This window comes from Chinchilla lanigera, unplaced genomic scaffold (genome assembly GCF_000276665.1).
Source record: "Chinchilla lanigera isolate Chin_1 unplaced genomic scaffold, ChiLan1.0 scaffold00080, whole genome shotgun sequence".
In the NCBI taxonomy this organism is placed as follows: Eukaryota; Metazoa; Chordata; class Mammalia; order Rodentia; family Chinchillidae; genus Chinchilla; species Chinchilla lanigera.
Window position 1 is genome coordinate 10,091,068 of NW_004955481.1, and position 12,692 is coordinate 10,103,759.

Below are 12,692 nucleotides of genomic sequence, written 5' to 3' on the forward strand. Positions count from 1 at the left end.
ATAAGAATAAAATGTTTAGAATCATATTTAATAACTGAGGCTTTTGATTTTTCATCTTAGAATCTTCGTTCTGATCTCTAAATTACAGCTTGAGATGATTCTGTTTATACCATTATTATACTTTACATAATAAGGAATATTGCCATAAGTATATTATTTGGTAAATTATTCTCTAGCATTTGTCTCCTAGGCAGAATATACTAGAATACTGTATAGAGTGTCTAAATAATCTGGATACTGAAATCAGTAGCTACACTGTAGCCATTCTGTTTCTTGTCTTGCTAGTAAAAGGATAATTACAAAACTCAGTTTCTCAAGCTTTTAACAAAGAACCTTAAAACTAACTAGGTTCACATTTTTGAGAATCGTCTCTGTCTCTCTCTGTATCTGTCTATCTATCTATCTATAAATATATATTTACTTGTTGAGGCAGCTATTTTCTGTCACATTTTATTTATAATTACAGAGTATTTATATTCAAACTCATATTCCTAATTTTTAGTAATAGCTGGAGCCTTTCTACAAAATAATGTTTTAAAACTCATTTATTTTTTGTGTTGTTTTTGCAGTTTTTAAATAATTTTAGCCAGGGATATAGCTCAGTGGCAGAAGTGCCTGCCTGGCAAGCACAAGGTCCTGAGTTTGATTCCCAGTACCCAAAAAATAAATAAATAAATAAGTAACTTTAAATGTTTACTGTTACAGACTTGTTATATTAGAAATAATCTGTAATTTTGATCATCTTGACTTTTCTTATTATAGCTACATGGATTCCTAAGTCTGTGAGTCAGGATACACGTATACTTTCTTGTCGAGGGTAGCAATTTTCATTTACCATACTGTCTGCGTGAAGAATATATTTGAAATACTGTATTTCTTTTTTTAAAAAAATACTGTATTTCATTGAAACTGCAATTCCATTCATAAGATGTGTGATTATTTTCTGTATTACTAGAAAAGAAAATTGCTTCTTATTAAACTGCTAGGCTGTTGGTTGTAAAATGCATCCAAGTTTTAGAGATGTCTGTGTAAATAACTGTGCAACTTCTACGTGATAAATTATGGTAATATAGCCACCTTAAATTTTCATAAGCCTTTGTCAAAAGCTTCTATATGCTGTGTGATTTTATTCTCACAGTAAAACTGACTTATGATCCCAGTTTTTAGCTCCAGCACTGAGGAGGCTGAGGTGGGAGAATTGCAAGTTCTAGGCTAGCCAAGAACTAATAGCTACATAGTGAGTTTAAAGCCAGCCTGGACTACATAGCAAGACCCTGTCAAAAATTAAAACAAGAGAAAAATTATCCCCAGTTTTCAGATGAGGAAAACAGAGATTATATATTTTCTTAGCATTGTATACTGGTGAACTAGAGTCTCAGCCTGCATAGTCTTACTCCAAGATATGTGATATGACTGACAGAGCCCTCTCTCCCTTACACTTGCATACCTGCACCTCTAGAAAATTATTTGGCCTACATTTTTCTCTGTACGACCTAATATATGTATTTCTTATTTAGCCTTCACTTTTTATAGCTGTTCATATTATCTTGATTTTATTGATAGTTTTGAGTATTATTAAAATGGTTAACATATATTTTAGTAGTAAATCCTGTGTGACTTTGCTACTTAAGAAGCTATATATGGTATTATAGGTGGCTTAATGTATGTTTTGGAAGAGTTTATCTGTTTCTGTTTGACCAGGTAAAATGTTCAGGAATGGTTATGAGCTGAGATGTATGAGTGATCCAGTGAAGATTGACTGTCATAGTTGTACTGTCCTGAGTGCATCAGTGATGTATCTGTTTCTTTCCCAGGTGGTGGCTAATGCTGTAGCAGCACTGTCTGAAATTAGTGAGTCTCACCCAAACAGCAACTTACTCGATTTGAACCCACAGAACATTAATAAGCTGCTGACAGCTCTGAATGAATGCACCGAGTGGGGCCAGATTTTCATCCTGGACTGCCTGTCTAATTATAACCCTAAAGATGACCGGGAAGCTCAGAGGTCAGTCAGTTTTCCTGGATAGTATTTGATAACCTTGCCTGAGTCAGTAGGTGCTAGTGTCTGCTGTTAGAAAATGAGTCTGTTGGGTTGAGGAAGGTGGGTGGCCTGCTGGGTCAACGTTGTTATCCCCAAGATATTTTCCCACTGAATTTAGGAATATAGTGGAGTAAACTATTTAAAAAAAAAAAAAAAAAGCGACTTCTAAGAAGTGTATGTTTTTCATTTCTTGTTTGAACAATACAGTTACTTTTGCTAATATCTCCCTCATCACTATCTCCCATCTCCCAGTTCCTGGCCATTTATTAAAAAGTTTATGGAATGTCTCGGTAGGGACACACTTTCCATTGGTTAGATACTTAGTGGCATTATACTAGTTAATGAACTCAACTATACCTATAATTTAGTACTAGAAAAAATATGTTAAAATCAGCAAAATATACACTGCATCCCCATTGCATATAGAAATCATGTCAGTGTGAATTTGGAGGTTTGGGGAGGCATGCTCAGCCCTTTACCACCTTAGTGTTGCAGATTTCTTTGACTATTAGAAATTGACCACAAATTTCGTCTACACAGGCATTTTCATTTACAAAGTTATAGTTATCACAAATTTTTACTGAACATTTTGTGTAGATAAGCACTGTACTAGGCAAAGTACTTCTGAAGAAATGTTGGCTCTTCATTAAAGTTGACATATTTTAATTATGGTAGATAAGAACCTTCCTTGCCTGGCTGAAGCTGATTTCCAAGCTACTAGAATGTAAGTGCCTTTCACTTGTCTGGGAAATTATTCCCTCTAGACTTAACTAAAGCCCCCGATAGTTTCTTTCCATCATTTTTCAACATAGTTTGAGAAGAACTTTACAGAGAATTTTTTTTTCTGCTAGTCATTGACATTATACTCCTGCATTCACTCAGCAAATATTTATTAAGCCCATGATGTATGCCAGGCAGTGTTGTAGGCCCTAAGGATAATGCAGTAGGACAGACAAAACTCACGGCCTCTGTGGAACATTTATTCTGAGGGATGGGGACAGGGATATACTGTGTGTATATAATACAATATATAACATTTTCGATGGCAATGAGTGCTAACAAGATACAGTAAGAAAGAGATCCAAGAAATACTCTGCATTTGTGGTGAGGAATTGTAGGATTTGTGGGGCAGTTATTTGTTTAGTAGTCAAAGGAGGTGTCATTGAGAAAGTGGTATTTGTATAAAGACCTAAAAGAGTTCAGGAGCCAGCCAAATACATAAAGGAAGAAGAGAGAGTTAGCATAGCCTACTTATATCCCTAATATAGTAAGCTAGTTACTTACATTGCGTAAGGAGCTATCAAAATAATTTCTGAATGCTGCATTGATGATTGACGACACAAGGTTTCACCAGGCATTTAAGCATAGGTGGCAAGGACTTGGAGAAAGGGAAGAAGTTGGGAGAATATTGCAATGGTGTTGATATTTTCCAAAACAAACTCCTGTTAGAGCTTCCCTTATTATCCTAAAGACAGGGGGTTGGATAGCTTCTTTCCTGCCAACCCACCTTCTTCATCCTACTATGAAACCTTAAATTACAAGTGAGTTGATGTCTCGCACTATGAAATAACTCTCAGAATACTGAATTTGACTTTCTATAGGTTGAGTAGAAATGGGCTGTGAGGCAGGGAGCCCTAACATAATATGGGGAGACAAAGAGGACTATAAAACAAGAAGGTAAATGGTGTGAGCTCAAGTGTTTGGGGTATTGCTAGTTTCCTTCCAGTTTGAACACCCCCTATTGCTGGTTCCTAAAGTCTTCTGGTATCCCTGCTCTGCCTGTATTTTGCTGGGAATGAGGCTTCTGCAGTGTTGGATCCCAATTTGACCTAAGCATGGAGCTTTGACTTTTCTCACTGATTCTTTAATGTCTTGATACTTGGGCCGTGGGACTCTGAAACATTACCTTATAAAATGGATTGAGCACCGAAATTACAATGGAAGATACTAATTTTCCTTTTCTGCCCTCAGCATCTGTGAGCGGGTAACTCCTCGGTTATCCCATGCCAACTCAGCAGTGGTACTTTCAGCAGTAAAAGTCCTAATGAAATTTCTGGAATTGTTACCCAAGGACTCTGACTACTACAATATGCTGCTGAAGAAGTTAGCTCCTCCACTTGTTACTTTGCTGTCTGGGGAACCAGAAGTGCAGTATGTTGCCCTGAGGAACATCAACTTAATTGTCCAGAAAAGGTTGGGAAACAATAAATTGGTGATTATGTTTTTTGAATTAAGCTTAATATCAGTGTTCAGTTGGCCTGTGTTTTACACTTTCTAATGTATGGAAATGAAAATGTTAAACAACAGAACAACTTACCCAGAATCAGTAGGCCAAGGTCGATGTCAGTGTATGGAAATGAAAATGTTGAATAGCAGAGCACCTTACCCAGAATCAGTAGGCCAACAGTGGATGTCAGTGTGTTCGTATAATAAATGTCTGGTGTTACTCTATAGTCCAGGTTGTCTTCCGAAGGGTCTGTTTCTGTTCTAGTACTTAGTGCCTGCTTGGTATTGTTCAGGCAGTTAGAACTAGATTGGTGTTATCCCAGCAACTCTTCATGGCAGCATGTACCTCAGTACTTAAACAAGATAAAAATAGTCTGCCAAATGGGACTGATAAGAACAGAGGGGCTCTGGAGATGGTAGAGCTCAGTAGTAGAGTGCTTACCCAGAATATGTGAGGCCCTGAGTTCAATCCCTAGTACCACACACACAAAAAAAAAGTTTGTTGAGATTTTTTTCTGGGGGAAAGTGTTACAGATTACATACTATTACAAACTTATAAAGTCATAAATATATATCTTCACTGCCCTTTCTTGTGTTTCTGTGTAACACAGGCCTGAAATCTTAAAGCAGGAAATCAAAGTCTTCTTTGTGAAATACAATGATCCCATCTACGTTAAACTAGAGAAGTTGGACATCATGATTCGCCTGGCATCCCAAGCCAACATTGCTCAGGTCAGACTTTAAACAATCTCAAATATATGATGCCTTAGATCTTAAGGGTCTGGCCCTTGGAAGACGCTGGACCATAAGATTGCTGTTTGAGAATTCTTCATGGTTATCCACTTCCTGGATGTTTGACAGGTTCTGGCAGAACTGAAGGAATATGCTACTGAGGTGGATGTTGACTTCGTTCGAAAAGCTGTGAGGGCCATTGGACGTTGTGCCATCAAGGTGGAAGTAAGTGTCCACTGGGAGTTGAGTCATACATTATGGGATTCTGGGTGCTCTCTTATTCCTTTTTTTAAAACACATTTTTTTACATTTATCCAAGTAATAAAGAACATAGTTAATAGATTTAAGTTTTCAGTGAAAATAAGTGTCCCTCATCTCTCTTTTTTCCTACCTATCACCTCTTCCTAGAGAGAATATTTTTTGACTTTAAATTGATTACTCTTTTGAAACTTCTATTATGTCTAAAAATATGCTATTAATGATTTACTAGTTAAATCATTACTAGTTAAAAAGACTTTGTCTTTTAATTTTCTGCTATGAAATAAGAACCTAAGTCTACTTCTCACTCCTATTTTCCAGGATAGTTATATTAGGAGTTTTTTGTTCCTGTGTCAGTTGTCTTGATAAATTAAGATAATATACCATTATTTCTTGTTCTTCCCAAATGCAGGTTTATGAAACTTGTATGTTATGTAAATATATTGGGTCAATAAATACAAATGATTGCATCTTCTTATTCAGACTTTCCTCTTTTCTGGAGTTTCTTAAATTGCCCGTTTTTTCCCCTTGCATGTGTATCTTAATTACATCCCTATCTTCTTCTAGCTTCTCAAGCATAGTATCAGATCTGTATACTGCCTATTGTCCTAGACCCTTATCTCTTCCAGTCTTATCTTCTTGCTTGTTCTAATCTGGCTGATTGTTTTCTTGGCCTGTACACATTGTTCCCTTCATTGCTGCTGATTATGGGTACTTTTTTCAGTGTGTGTGTGTGTGTGTGTGTGTGTGTGTGTGTTCCATAGCTTCTTGAATCTCCAGGAAATGAATTACAATTTTTTGTTTTCTCTCTACATTTTGAATATCATTTTTCAGGGTTATGTATACTGTGGCTTGTATATCTCTATATATAATTTTTTAAATTGAGATTATACCATGCATGATGTTCAGCCTATTTAAGAAGGAAGTAGTATAAAAGTGAGTAGGACTTCCCTGTGTATGCACAGAAGGTCTACTTGGAAGGTCTGTTAAAGAATCCTCTGATTTGAGAGCACAAAATGGTTTCTGGCTTGGCTTTGGCATTCTAGTAGCTATTATGGGCTATAATTTATGTTGCCCTGTTTTATCAGTCACCAGTCTTCAACCTGTTTTCCTTATTTAGAAATTTCTTGTAATTAATGACAGCCTCTGTTCATTGTTACTGTGTGTTCAGAGCCACATACTTACTCTTGGCTACTTGATAATATGCAGTTCTGCTCAGAGTCAGAGGATTAGATCAGATGACATCTCAAGGATGCTAAAAAAATGTGTACAATATGATCAGTACTCCATAGAACAGAAGACCATGCTGTATCAGAGATGTTCTCATGAAATTAAGTTCCTAACTGGCCTTGTTTTTATGCAGTAGTGCTTTGTATATTTACCATTGAGAAATCATTTAGTAGACTAGCTGTTATAGCATGAAGTTAATTAGTCCTGGTTTCAACCTGTTTCTGCTATTTCAGTTACTTCAGATATTTAATATAATTCTATGTCTTTACTTGAGAAATGGAAAAGTCTATTTATCGGATCTTGATAAATTATATCTTTTTATTACAGTACTTCACATATCTTATGTTTCTTTTTTCCAGTATCTTACAGTTGTCTTAATTTACAAAGAGACTTTGGTAGCATAAGAGCGCGGTGGTTTTTTTCACTGTATACATAACCCCAGGCTATCATTGTCTTGACTTGTCTGACAAAGCTTTAAGAAGTAATACAAAATCTGTATTCCATGTCAAAGTTTAAAGAAATTTTGTAGGCCTAGAATTACTAGAAAGTATTCTCAAAACATCTAGATTTCTAGAGGTTAGTGCCATGAATTGTGACTAATAGAAAAGTTCTCCATTGTTTTCTGGAAAAGACAAGCCTCTGATGGCTTTCACTTCTTTCTTCAATGATCTTATTGGGGTATGAGAGGAGTATATGGAAATAAACTTTCTCAGGAAACTTAGGAATTCTTCCTTATGTCTAGTGTTACCTCAGCTTACCTGGATTTGCCTTGAAAGTCTTTCTAGAGTTGTTTCAGATGAAAGGTAAGAGTTTGAAAGAGCTGTTTCACCCTAACACAGTTACTAGATCAGGAGAGTCAGTGACTGCCTTTTTGTAACTAACTCATCATAGCACAAGGTTAAACACTCACAAAGGAATTCTAGTGAACATTCTGTGTAGCTTTAAACTGATCTGCTGCTTTCTTTCATGCTGTCTTTCCTTTATAAATGTGCAGCTGGTTTTGAAACTCTGACAAATGGGAGAATACAAATTTTAGTTAGTGCTTAGCTAAGAGCAGTAAGACTTAATATAGGTATTTCTATGTTGCTATAAATTATCATGAGGTAAACAAATGTATAATTTTGTTGTATTGTTAGGTTAATGACTAGCCCATAAGCTGTTAAGTAAGTAGCACTGAAAAAGCAACTCCATTCTATTTTTTTTCAGTAATTTTTGTGTTCCTTTAAGGAAGAGATAAACCTTTGGCCTTTTTTTGTTTTCCAAGTGAAATGCGTTAATTTTATTTATTTGAGATAGATTAAGGCACTAAGACCAGAAGTTACTCACTTCATAGTATTCTGTTTTTTAGATATTTACCATTTTCCATTTCTATAGATTAGAATAAGGTATTGATACATGTCTCATCCTTTAAACAAAACATATATTTTCCTATTAGGAAAGCAGTATGTGTTCACTACTTAAAATCATTAAATAAGTTAAAAATAGAATGCTCTGCTTTGTCTACCACCCTTTCTTCTGTCCTCCCAATACATGTGATCTAGTAGGTATGATAAAACCTTGTTCATATATTTTTCATACAGAAGTGTATTTTTAACAAAAAATGAAATCACACTGAATGCTATTTACTTTTGTAGTCTACTTTTTTACATATATCTTATATTTTAAATATCCTTCCGTGTTATTAATAAAACTGTATCACTTGTAGTTTCTGGTTTCGTTTATAGACATTGTATGTGTTTGCTTCATAATTTAGCCTTTTCCTTAATGGTCCTTATTGGGAGTATGAGAGTATATGGGAATAAACTTCAACTCTTTTTTTTTTTTTCAAATAGGATTATAGGTAGTATTTTTGTAGCCAAATCTTTGAGCTCTGGTTGTGGTAGAGCATTGGAGAACTGCTGGTTCATGTCTTATGTACCATTTTCCAGTATTTTTTTTCATGTTGGTTTTTTTGGTCTTTAATAATAAAGGATATTAACCTTTCTTGTAGCTAACATTACTGTTGTAAATTGGGGTTTTGCAAGGGGAACAATACAATACAGGACAATTATAAGATTATTTTATAATAGTCACCCAGAGAGTCATATACAAAAAGTACCGGAAATCTGTCCACACACTAAAGACCAAAAAATCTAGCTGAGGGCCTGCATCCCACCGTAATGTCCTGCATGAGTCCAGCTGAAGACCTAGAGCCTGTAATAATGTCCCCCACGAGTCCAGCTGGAGCCTAGACCCCACAACAATGTCTCATGCAGGCCTTTTTCATGGATCTGCGCTGGGAAAGCCCCAAGGTCAGTGGGGGAAGCTAGAAAGTCTCTGCCAACAACCTGAGGGATCTGTGCTAGCAAGCTGAGGGATCTGAACTGGAGCCAGGAAGCAATGCTCAAAGTGAGAACTAGAGAGGTACCACAGCCATCCTCAGCAACAGTGAGGTCCTGAGCTCCTCTGATGATGAGAACAGCCAAGCTCTCAACAGGAAAGCCAGCACAACAAGCTTCTCCAGGAGACTGAGCAGTGCACCATCTTCCTCTCCAGAGCCAGGAAGAGATGCTCAAAGTAAGGACCAGAGCTCCCCCAAATGGAACCGTAGCCTTTCCCAGAGACACCAAGGTCCTGAGCTCCTTTGATAATGAGAACCGCTGAGTTCATTAGGAAAGCCAGCGTGACAAGGTCCTCCAAGAGAACCAACAGTAGCCCCAGGAAAATTAACAGTTCCAACAGCTCTCAACAGTTTCTAAACTTCCTCTCCAATTCTGCCTCTTATGCTGCCAGCAACAATCCTCAGGTGGGCCTCCCACACCGAGCACCAGACTGGTTCAGTTCACCTGGGTGTTAAAAGTTGACCACCAGTTGTCAGTCCACCGCAATTACTTTTCCCAATTTGTTTTCCTGTTGACTTCTTGATACATGGGAAGTTTACATTTTCTTATGTAATAAATACTATTTTTTTTTCTTTAATGACACACATAGAAAGTTGTGCTGCACTTCAAATTATATAAAATTCACTGTTATTCCCTACTTTTATGTCATTGACTTGGTTACTTTTAAATACATTGTTAATCAGGAAATAATTTTGGTGAAAGATTTCAGTTTGGTTGATCAAATACCTCAACAGATCACCCTTTGATTACTGTTCTGAAATTTTGTCTTTATCATGTATATTAATTGTGTGTGTGTGTTTCTGGACTTTTAAATAGTGATTGGATGTTTATTCTTGCTCCTCTAACGTACTACTGTAATCGTTTTTTTGTAATATGATTGCAGTGACAATTTGCTGGAGGATTAGTATCGCAAACATCAGTGTTGTTAAATGTTGATACATCACAAGAAACACCCTTTAGTCTATCTCTACTATAATAATGACTCCGAGGATTCATTTAAATATCAGGTTTACATCAAGCGCTGTATTATAGCAACCCATATCCCACATACTTTATAATTTATCATAATATAGTTTGCATCTGTTTTACTGTTGCAATAACTTAGCACAGAATTTCTACCTGAAAATAAATGATATAGAGAAAATAAATAGAATCCGAAAATTAACATTAAAAGATGGCGGAATTGTTTCATGGTGTAAGCAGATCATCATATGACCTCATACAAATGACATAAAGATGAAATTTTGAAATTATCAGTATGCTTAAAAGATGTTATTAAAGAAATTTTTGTTCTTATTTATCTCCTCGCACTCCTTCCCCCTCAGCCCCATGGGTATTGTTGTATTTTAATGCAAGTCCCAGATGATGTCTCACTGGAGTAGTCTAAGCATATATCTAACAGTCTTTTTTTTTAATTGCCACACTGCCATTGCCATACTAATAACTGACAGTAATTCTTAATCTTATTCAATATCCAGTTCCTGTTTAATTTCCTCAAGTGGGTATCACATCATCTTTACAGTCAACTTGTTCAAATCAAAATCTGAACAAGTTCCACACATTGCATTTGGTTAATATGTCTCTGAAGTCTTTTTACTGGCTTATTTTGGTGTCACGAGTTGCTTATAGAATTTCCCAGAGGCTCAATTTGGCTTGTTACATTTTTATGATGCTGTTTATCTCATTCCATTCCCTTTAAATAGTTAAATCTAAAGCTTGGGTAATATTCATGTTAAGAGTTTGGGCAAGAAACCAAGCATGGTGGCCCATGCGTGTAATCCCAGTACTTGGGAAGCTGAGGCAGGAGAATCACTGTGAGTTCGAGGCCAGCCTAGCTAGTGAGTTCAAAGCTAGCTTGGACTACATGGTGAGACCTTGTGTCAAAAAAAGAAGTTTTGGGCAAGAATACTTTTTAGGTGATGCTGTGTGCTTTCTGTTGCATCTTGTCAGGAAACATATAACATGGTGACCAATAATAGGACATTGGAATATATGGCAGATTGGTTTTTGATTTTTTAGAATCTATTTTAGAATTCTTATCTTTTAAAAAGCTGTTGCTTATTGTGTCTGTATATTTGGGTTTTTTTGTCCCTTTATGTTCGTCCATATTCTCTTTATTAATAAAAGATGTATGGATTAAATTCCACTTTATAGATGAATTATTGGCTAAGAAAATATAGTTTATCTAAGGCCATGGAATTTAAATTACATACCCCTAAAGATGGTATATTGTCTAGTAGTACTTAGAGTTGTGGGTGTCACAAATACCTTTGAAAATAAAATAAAAACTGTGAGGCTTGCTCCTGGAAGATATGCTTGTGTGCTCATATAAAATTTGGTAATTCGTTTTGAGAGGTTTAAAGACAACTGCGCTATCTCTGCTTATCCAGGATTTCCAGTTAAAGACCTTTTACTTTAACTTAGTCTCTAATCTTTGTTTTTTTTTTCTCCTACCCTGGCTTACTCTTTTCTATCTCCACTTCCCAGCTATCCCAGAAGACTTTTTTTCATTTGAACTGACTCATATGTCAATGTGTTTTGTGATGAATAAATTTGGAATACATCTAGAACTTCTGGTTGTAGATCACCCAGCCTCTGGTTATAGCTCAATCAAATTAAGTGCCTGGTGGCTTAGTTGGTATACCTATATGTTCCAGTTTTTTATGTTGAGGTAGTATTATTGGGTAAATCATCTAACTTCTCATTTTCTATATTCCTCTTTGTAGCAATCTGCAGAGCGCTGTGTAAGCACATTACTTGATCTAATCCAGACCAAAGTAAATTATGTGGTCCAGGAAGCAATTGTTGTCATCAGGGATATCTTCCGCAAATACCCCAACAAGTATGTCCGAATTCTAACCCTCTTCTGCATATCATTTAGGAAATATTTTAAGTAAGGTATTTTGAAAATGGCTAGATAAGAACTGTTCTTTAAAGTATACTTTATTAAAAATCAGAGCTGTGTGAAGTGATTAGCACAGGGACTGAAACCTGATTTCCCACTCTATTTTATTACTTTTAGAAGAAATGAAGCCCTGCCTGAATATGCATGTCTTTTGGCATAGATTAAAGTTGATATATTAGATTATTTAATGACAAAGTTACCATTAAATAGGAAACATATATTTCAAATTGTCTGAGCATGCTCTCAGTTCATGTCTCTTGTGTAGACATGATTAATGATTATGTACTTTTCCTCTCAGAAATGTCTCAGTTTGAATGATAAATCATATATCCACCCTACCATAAAAACCAGGAAGGTAGTAGCTGTTCTGTTTACTTTGTATGTGAGCTGCTACTTTGTGGAAATTTATACATGATGTAACAATAAATTACCAGTCCCAAGTCATTTTTTGAAGAGTTGTAGTGGCTTCTGTATAGATATGCACAACCTACATTTTCACTTCATAGATTTTTCAGATTCATGCTTCTTAATTTGTAAGGTCAAAATGCTTCCAGTTTGATTTACAACTCAAAAATCTGAGTGAAATAAGAGTAGGTCTTGTTCGCATGCTACAGCCCATTCTGTGCATTATAATTATAGCATTATCCTAAGCTCAATTTTCTGATGAGCCTTTAAAGACAGTGTTTTAGCCTGGCTTCCATGGCCCATACTTATAGTCCCAACACTCTGGGAGGCTGAATTAGGAGGATCACAAGTTTGAGTCCAGCCTAAAAAATTTAGCAACTTAGTGAGACCCTATCTCAAAATAAAAAAGGCTGAGGACATAGTTCAGTATTAAGGCCCTGGGTTCAATTATCAGCACTGGGGGGTGAAGGGATAGAAATATTTTGATGAATCAGTAAGCATCATTTATATACAT

General features: G+C 36.0%; 1 protein-coding gene across 3 annotated transcripts in view; it reads left to right on the forward strand.

Moving 5' to 3' along the window:
- Positions 1 to 12,692, forward strand: part of Ap2b1 (adaptor-related protein complex 2, beta 1 subunit) — a 114,050-nt gene that overhangs the window by 30,047 nt on the left and 71,311 nt on the right. For all 3 annotated transcript variants that reach the window (XM_005402877.2, XM_005402876.2, XM_005402881.2), the window contains exons 6-10: positions 1,815 to 2,005; positions 4,013 to 4,234; positions 4,879 to 4,999; positions 5,129 to 5,224; positions 11,595 to 11,710. In XM_005402877.2, coding sequence (XP_005402934.1) covers positions 1,815 to 2,005; positions 4,013 to 4,234; positions 4,879 to 4,999; positions 5,129 to 5,224; positions 11,595 to 11,710 — 746 coding nt within the window. The remainder of the gene's footprint in view (positions 1 to 1,814; positions 2,006 to 4,012; positions 4,235 to 4,878; positions 5,000 to 5,128; positions 5,225 to 11,594; positions 11,711 to 12,692) is intronic.